Below are 9,051 nucleotides of genomic sequence, written 5' to 3'. Positions count from 1 at the left end.
ACAAAGGTGCCCCTAAACCTACTAATAAGAAAGAAGATGCTCAAAAGAAGAAGCCTTTACAGGCACAAAAGGACAAGAACAATGCTGAAGCTACCCACAAAAAGGATGATGTTCAAAAGGACAAGCCTTAATTTGCTGGTTCAAAATGACAAACCAAACCCTCCAAATGCTGATAACGAAGGTCAAAAAAGGGGTAACAACCAAAGAAAACAGCCTGCTATACCCAAGCAGGTTTGTCAACCTACCAATAGTGGCGGAGGCAGGATTTCCATTCAGGGGGTTCAAAAAATAAAATAACAACGCTAGTGTTGGCAAATGAGCGGGTCGGATCAGGAATAAAAAAACTGGTCGGATCAAAGTTCAATATTCATCATCCATGTAGAATTTTCAAAAAAAAAAAAAAATTCCTATCTGAAAGCATCAGAAACTAAGTAAAAACTAACAAAGTAAAGCAGCCCAAAAAAATCAGTGTAACTAATAGGGAGAACCAAGCACTAGACACGACATAAAAGGCCGACAGATATGCGACGAGAAATAATAAAGAAGATACAAACTGCAACTCTACCTGAAACATAATAGGAACATAATAGGCAGGCTAAGTTTAATTTACACAAGGTGTAGATGAACAATGAGTTAGAACATGACCTTTCTCATGTTTTAATTTTAATTGTTGCTAGCAGTACCTTATAGGCACATTGATAAATATGAACTAAAGTATTAGGTAGGCAAGGGTGGGTAAACTTTAGACATTTGTTTAGGATAATGACATTTCATAGGTACCAGTCCTGCAAAAGCAATATATTTCATGTATCAATTAACTGCAAATTTGATGATTTAGATGCACCTACCGCTTCTGTGCTTGACCTTTGCAGTCAGATCCCCATTGATGCCTTAGCTTTTCTCTAACATCCAGTGGGAAATCATACGTTACCCAAAACAAGAGATTGCATCTAATTCGCAACATCAGTAACCTACATAGGATTCAGAACATTAGTAACCGATACCGCTACTCAAAACAAGAGATTCAATCCAATTCGCAAGGCAGAAGTGACACTTCAAGTTACAAATATGTCATGAACAAAAACCATAAAAACTCACCTCAAGCACAACACAATAGAGCACCATAATAGCTTTTTCACCGCATATAACCTGGAGTAGATCGGTCATACTCAGTAAGGGTAAACCATCACAACAAAAGAATTAATAGCTTCACAAGTTACAATAAAATGCCACAATAAAGGCTAATAAACTAAGCAAAAGCTAATAAAGTAAGAAGTTTCCATTAACACAGGCAACTTGAAGATTCCATATTACAAAACCAAAAGCTTGGGAGCTTTTGAAGCAAAAACAAAGAAACTAAGCTAGACTACACAAGAACCATGGAGTTTTACAATTGTACTCTACGAGGTTTCATATCTTGAAATGTCTTAATAATAGCATTATTAGAAACATTATCAGATACATCTTTTTCTAGATAAGGCACCAAACAACCGCTAAAAAAATCATCACTTTTACTCATAAGTCATTCTTGATAAACTTACGTCGAAAAAGCTCTTTCAACGGATGCAGTGGCAACCGGCAGAAGCAAAGCAAATTTTACTTAGCAGAATACAAGAGGATAATTTGAATGCTTCTTTGTTTGAACTAATTTTTTCAAAAGTTTATAAAGCCCTTTTAGATTGAAGAACCTTTCATCAACATCACGAACATCAATAATGTAACTTGCAAGTTGATTCTCAAGAGGACCCATATTGAATTCATTAAAGTCATCAAGATATAATTTAGCCATTTTCATTATTTTCCTGATGTCAAAACTTGAAAATGAGTCAATTGGATTCAAACAAGAAATTACATGAAGCAAATCACTCGTCACTTCGCCAAAAAGATCTTTAAGTTCTTGAAGTTGCCAATCAATAATATTGCAAAATACCTCAACACGATAATGATAAGAGACATTATTGTCACCAAGTCTCCTTCGTGATCTTAAAGAGCTAACATATGGCTTCTCAAAGTTAGGTACCAAAATGTCATACTTGATACAAAACAAAGACACCCTAACAATAAGAGAATCTCATTCTTCATCCCTATATGCTTGCAATCTTATTTTTGCTACTTCAACAAGTAGCATGGCATTTGCCAAATCTTGCTCCTTTTTTTGTAAGCATTTATTAAGCTCATTTGTGATTGCTAAAACATCACTCATCAAATGCAACATGAACGCAACCTCATATGTTCGACAAGCTTCGAGATATCCCATTGCCTTGGCTCTTTCATCCAATAATCGTGCATCAAGAACAAGTGATTCAAGAACATTAAGAATAGAGCCAAACATAAGAATAAAATTGTTGAAAGATTTAAAATGAGATCCCCAACGCGTATCACAAGCTCTTGAAAGACCAAGTTCTTGATTCAAGCCCCTACCGGTTGTAAGCTCACCCAAATCTAATGCCTCTTGAATTCTTTCTTTTTGAGAATCTCGAAATTCATCCATACGCTTAAAAGAAGATCCCAATACATTCAAAATATTTGAAACCAATACAACAAGTTTTCCCACTTCAATACATTTTTTCGAGACCGCAACAAGATTTAGTTGAAGTTGATGAGCACAACAATGAATGGAATGGGCCGATCTACTTTCTTTCCTAATCAACATTTTAAGGCCATTGATCTCACCTTTCATATTGCTTGCCCCATCGTAACATTGTCCACGCACATATGATAGACTTAAGGAATGTTGAGCAAGTAAATTAACAATTGCCCTCTTTAAAGATAAAGCACTAGTATCTTGAACATGAACAATGTCAAGAAGCCTCTCCATCACAAATCTATTTCTATCAATATATCATACGACAATAGCCACTTGCTTCTTGCGTGACACATCAACTAGTGAAGAAAAGTAGTCACCATTTTATTCCTCAAGAATAGCTTTAATTGTTTCTATCTTACAAGCACTCACAATATCTTTCTGGATCATTGGAGAAGTCATTTGATCATTTTGAGGAGCATGTTCGAAGACATAATCACGAATATTAACACACTTTTCGCATACCATGAGAGAATTTGAAGAAAATTACCCCTACTAAGTGATGATTTAGATTCATCATGACCTCGAAATGCCAATGCTTGAGTTATAAGAAGTCTTACTACATCAACTGAAGCACTTAAGCGGACCCAGTACGCATGCTTAAATCGAATAAATTGCATCTCAAGTGCAAAATGAATAGACTGTTGTACCCGCAATAAATCTTGACATTTCTTTTTTTACTAGTTATTTGGGCTGTCCGGTAGACCAATATGTTTTCCAAGATTCTTCTTTTTCTGTCAACTCTTAAACCCAATAGTTGAAAATACTTCACCCCCACCTTGATTAGTGTTGTGGCCTTTAAGTAGATAATAATACAAAAAATAGATTGCATTTTTACTAACACTATACTCCAACCAATCATGATATACATCATCAAACCATTCAGAATTAAAACGACGTATTGATCCAGAAATATTTGTTTGAGGATACTCATGCTGAAGCAACCGAGGTTGACAAGGACCATTAATAAGGTATGCTCTTCTAATAACACCATGATGGTTTGGATGATAGTCCAAGATTGGGGTTCTTTCACTCGGATCATAATTTAAAGTACTCAAATCAAATTCTTGAGAAGAAGGTAATGGTACTTCTAAATGGTTGGCATTTTCTTCCTGGTTAGGTTGACTAGAAAAAGCTACACTTGATTCGGTACTTTGGTAAAATATGTTACACCTCAAAGAATTTCGAGTTATTTGCATCGTAAGTAAACTAACATAAGCCTGGAGAAGTCATGGAACCCTTATAAGGTTAAGGAATACTTTTAACAAGTGTTAAGTAAGTGTCTAAAGGTTCCGGGATCAAGTGAATCGAAGGAATTAAGTTTGTCAAAACTTTGGGAAAACTTGGCAGAATTTTGGACAGAAATTTTGGTCCAACTTGAGAGGGGCATATCTCCTAGAATATGAGAATTTACGGAATCCATAACCTATGTAAATTGAAGTTCGGAGAGTCTTCTTTCCAATGCAACTGACAGATCACAATTCTGAGAAGTATGGGATGAAGTACGGCCCGTACAAAAATGTACGTCCCATACATTTTGGACGTACCTTACCTGAAATTTTCAGAAAGTTGAAAAAAAAAAAATTTACCTCCAAGTGCAGGATGAACAATAACCCTACTTTGAAGTATGGGATGAACAAAGAACCCGTACTTTGCCCAAAATTTTCAGAAATTGGAAGTCGGTGGAATTTTTTTTTTCCTAGGCCTATAAATAGATGTTTCCACAAACCTAGGCTCCATTTTTCGCCAAAAATAAATCCCTACTGTCTCTCTAAGCTTCCCTTAACATCCATAAACACTCCAAATCATTCCAAATCAAATCAAGAGAAGATCAACCTTGAAAACCTAAGTTAATTTATGGAAGTTGGATGTTCTTGCTTTCACTTGGAGTTGTGGGTATTAAAGTCTTGGAGCAAGTTGTGTGAGTTGAAATTCTTCAAATACAAGGTATGTTCTCCATCCTATTTCTTATGTTAAGTTGATTTGAAGGTTTCGCAAGTCTTAAAAGTGGAAAGAGTTATGGGGAAAAGTCATAAAGTGTTGTGTTGTAGTTGTTGGCTATGGATTGAATTTGAAAAGAAGTTTTGGATGGATTTGATTCTAGTTTGAATGTAATTTCTTGGGTATGATATTATTGATGGTGTTTGATAATTATGCAACTTGATTGAAGAAAGAAAAGATGAATAGAAGTCCAAACATGAGTTAGGAACTATGTTGAGTTCAAGGACTGTTTTGAGCATTTTGTGGCTGAATTGTTAAGTTATTTTCCATGAATATGAGTAATATCTAATGTTGTTGGTGTGTTGATGGTATTATACTCCTTGGTTGGGAAGAAATAAAGTGTATATTGTTATAGTATATCGGTATACTTTGAGCTGTTTGGTGTGTATTCTTTACATGGACAGTGAAAGGAGTATTTAACGACTTTTGTAAGCTTGTTGTTGCTATTGTGGGACTGTTGTATATGTTGAGGTGATAGAAGATATAAGGGAGAATGCTGCCCAATTTTCGTTTGCTCATTTATTAATCTAGTTTGACCTTATAAGCATTTAAATGACTTACCCTTAGTGCGAATCATCTTAAATGTAGATTTATAAGCTTGAAAGGATAGGTGTTGAGTAGTTAAGGAGACGATAAGGTATGTTAAGGCTAGTATGTTAAGGCTAACCATTTCTTTCTAAAGGCATGATTTCCTTATTGTGAAGCCATACATGATATCCATAATGTCCTATTTCCTAAAATTGCTAGAAACTTGTAATTCTCAAGGTTCCTATGGTATTTTTGATAAAAGTTCCCTATGATAATGTTGATAATGATGATGATGATCATTCCATTTCTAAAGAAACCAAAGCTTATAGTTCTTGATGTTCTCATGATATTATTGAGCTTTTTCCATGATTATTGATTTTATTCATTGTTGTTGATCTCATCTTATAATAATTGCTCTTTCAAGGTGAGATATAGCGATGATGATGATTCCATAAAAGAAATTGGAGGTTTACCAACCTTATGTCACTCCGATAGAGTGGTAACGTTTTATTTGGGCTCTCATGCATGCTTTATATATATGTATGTATTTTTTCACAACGAGCCGAGCTATAGCCGGCCGGGTACAAAGACGTAGATGTGCACACCACTGTAGTGGATACGTTATGATGATACCCCGGACGCCGGATGCCCCTGACGCGGGATGATATGATATATGGATGGGGGCTGCCACGTTCCCCCGAATATATATATATATATATATATATATATATATATATATATATATATATATATATATGTATGTATGTATGTATGAAAAATGTTTTTTTTTTAAAGCTAAGCATGCATGACATCCGCCTTAAGAGGCATCTAGATGTACAGGTTATCTTTCTTACCTCATGTTACTTCCCATATTTTCATTATGTTGTTACTCATGCATTACATACTTAGTATATTATTCGTACTGACATCCTTTTGCTTGTGGACACTGCCTTCATGCCCGCAGGTAGACAAGGAGACGATTCGGACTCGTAGGATGTTTTCTGAGCGTTGTACAGGAGCACTCCACTTGTTCCAGAGCTGCAGATCAACTGGTATGGTTCCTTGTGTACAGATGGGTATGGCGGGGTCCTATCCCATCCTTATTATGTTATGTATTCCATGTAAAGGCTTGTAGACAAATGTGCACAGTTAGATGTCTTTTGACCTCCTTAGTCCATATTTTGTTATATCATTTTGACGAACCATTGACTTGTATACATGGGCCCCGGTTGATGACGTATATATGCGTATAGTTCTTTCGGGCTTGTGTCCTACAGTTATGAGATATATTAGCTAGCACAATGGCCCACTCCCGGGTATGGATATGAGATGTATGTATGTTTTTGTGGTGCTCGGTAGGTTAGCTCCGGGTGCCCGTCATGGCCCTCCGGTTGGGTCGTGAGAAAATACTTCTTCACTGAATGTTGAGAGTGAATCGTAAAAAGCAAGAATTTTGGTAGAACTTAAAGAAATAAAAACGGGATTCCGTAGCAATTTTACTCATTTAGTTCCTTCTTCCTATAATAAATTGTTCTTCCTAAAATAAGTAATTTAAACACGGCAAGAAATTTAATCTCTACATTAATTAATTATAAATGAAACTTAAACGAGTCATTATAATATTTCCCAAAATGATTGACTGATTAGTAGAATGACATTTTCGACTATCATATCTCCAAATCCAAAAAAAAATACTTCATGGGTATAATCTAAAGAGCAAGAGAGAAAATTTTGCAATTGATCAATTCTCAGTCACTCCAGGCAATTTGAAGCAATCGAGCTAAACTTTATAGCAAATATATAAAATTGCAACAACAACAACAACATACCCAGTATTTTATTCTCACAAGTGGGGTATGGAGAGGGTAAGCAATAAAGCAAATATATAGAATTTTAGAAAAGAAAAAAAATAGAGAAAGGAGGGAACTAAGAACTTACCGAAGAAGCCATGAACGGAGACCAGAGAGACGATCGACAATAAGCAGGGGAGGAGGGCCAGCAATGGCGAAATCCACTGACAAAACTGAGCAAAAACAAAAAGAGAATGGTGTGGACAGTGGCGGATGAGAGAAAGAAAACGTTGCTGGTTTGTTTTTAGTATTTGACTTTGAGATTTAGGGATTTGAATCCAATTAGATGTGTCCCCTTACTAAACTACGCCATTTTGTTCATTTATTTAAGCAAATGAAACGTTACCAAACTATGTCATTTTGTTTAATGAAACGCCTGAAATAAAATGTTCAGAAAATGTTGTAAGTGTGGGTTCGAACCCGCATGTGTCGTGCGAATCTGATCCCCCTGCGCCACTGAGCTACGCCTTTCGTTTGTGTTGAGGGGGTTCAGTATTAAATATATACACATAACATAAAAATTTGACGTTATATAAACGGTGTAATTTTTCGACTAAGGGGGTTCGGATAACACCCCGGGATATACGTAGATCCGCCCGCCTACCAAGACCAATTTATCTCCACATGGGATGCAGTAACCAATTCTGAGAAAGAGCTTAATAAGAAAATAGATATCCACAGAAGCCTCTAATGCTAATAAGGAGATTGTTACATCTCCGAGCAAGACAGCAGAGGATCCGAAATTTGAAGAGGTAGTCGCAAAAGTTTCTTCCGAGGAGACAACCTCAAAGGAGGAACTATCACCATAGATCTCAGAAATGCTTTCGGATCTCTACAGGATCCGAAAGAAGATCAATCTATTAGAAGAGCCATCTGACAAGGAGGAAGGAGAACTGAGTTATGAGTTCAACTCAGTTCAAGAAGTTGATTTTTCAAACTGTGCAAAATTTGATGATGAAAATGTCAGGAGAACTATATTTAACATGTCTACTGATAACAATGATGATTTTTTGCAATCTATGGCTGGAAACCTATCACCAAGAGGCTCAAAAAACCAGAAAATTATGAAAGGAAATTTTTCTCCTCTAAAAACTAGAGCGCAAATGCTCACCAAAAAACCTCAACCCAATTTTTCCTATGATTAGTATCCTCTCTTGGAATATTCGAAGTAGAAGAACCATGGGTGCCTTTGATAGGTTGAAACTTTTGAAAACAAAATACAAAATCTCTTTAATCATTCTCCAGGAACCTATTTTGCAGGATAATATAGGCGATAAATTCAGGGGTATGCTTGGCATAGACAAACCACCTTAATCCTAACAACAATTTTGGGATGATATTTTTAATGTTAACATTTTATATTGTGATGATCAATATGTCATTGTTTGTGTCGAAGGTATTTATGGACTTGATAAGGTCATATTTAGTGTTGTTTAAACTATTAACTCGCATGACGAGAGATGAGAGGAAGGATCTATGGGAAGCCATTGAAACTTTCTCTACTACTGTGGAATGCCCTTGCACGGTCCTTGGGGACTTTAATGTAATCACCAGTGCTAAGGAAAAGAAAGGGGGCAGACCTATCAACATTTCCAATAGCCTTTATTTTTTGAACTGTATGGAGGAATCAGGTTTACAAGAAGTTGGTTTCCTTGGTGATCCTTTTACATGGTGTGACAACAGAGGCTCTGGAGCTATTTGGAAAAGGCTTGATAGGGTATTGATCAATGCTGAATGGAGTAATTGCTTTGACTTCACCAGCATTGTCAGCGCACCAAGATCGGATGCGATCATGCCCCCTTTTGATTAATGTTAATATTGAAGATTCTAACCCTATAAAAAAAATTTGTTTGTCCAAAATGATTTTATGTCTGTAGTTCAACAAGCTTGGCTGGAAAACATCTATGGAGATCTATTGTAGATCTTTCACCAAAAGCTGAAGAGAACCTGCAAGATCCTTAGTGTCTGGTCCAGATCAACTTTTGGTGATGTTTTTGAGGAAGTGAACAATATGGAGGAGAAAATTGCTGAAGTAGAACACAACTTGATCATGGATAACTCTGCTGAAAATAGGACTCTACTGAAGCA

General features: G+C 36.1%; 1 protein-coding gene across 1 annotated transcript; it reads right to left on the bottom strand.

Moving 5' to 3' along the window:
* Positions 1-754: 754 nt before the first annotated feature.
* Positions 755-2,818, bottom strand: LOC132042874 (uncharacterized). Its single transcript, XM_059433384.1, has 5 exons — positions 2,114-2,818; positions 1,689-2,032; positions 1,099-1,149; positions 849-971; positions 755-785 (listed from the first exon to the last, which is right to left on the bottom strand). The coding sequence occupies exons 1-5, from the start codon at positions 2,816-2,818 to the stop codon at positions 755-757; spliced, it is 1,254 nt and encodes a 417-aa protein (XP_059289367.1).
* Between the last annotated feature and the right edge of the window lie 6,233 nt (positions 2,819-9,051).

Source organism: Lycium ferocissimum, unplaced genomic scaffold (assembly GCF_029784015.1).
Source record: "Lycium ferocissimum isolate CSIRO_LF1 unplaced genomic scaffold, AGI_CSIRO_Lferr_CH_V1 ctg18706, whole genome shotgun sequence".
Classification (NCBI taxonomy): Eukaryota; Viridiplantae; Streptophyta; class Magnoliopsida; order Solanales; family Solanaceae; genus Lycium; species Lycium ferocissimum.
The sequence above is the reverse complement of the archived record's forward strand: the minus strand, read 5'-3'. Positions and strand labels throughout refer to the sequence as shown.

Bases quoted from the DNA above. Each gene is read 5' to 3' on its own strand.
- LOC132042874 (XM_059433384.1), bottom strand. From the start codon at position 2,818: ATGGAGAGGCTTCTTGACATTGTTCATGTTCAAGATACTAGTGCTTTA. The intron at 1,150-1,688 runs GTTCTTCAATCT...GATCTACTCCAG, and splicing joins GTTCGTGATGTTGATGAAAG to GTTATATGCGGTGAAAAAGC. The intron at 972-1,098 runs GTGAGTTTTTAT...AATCCTATGTAG, and splicing joins TCTATTGTGTTGTGCTTGAG to GTTACTGATGTTGCGAATTA.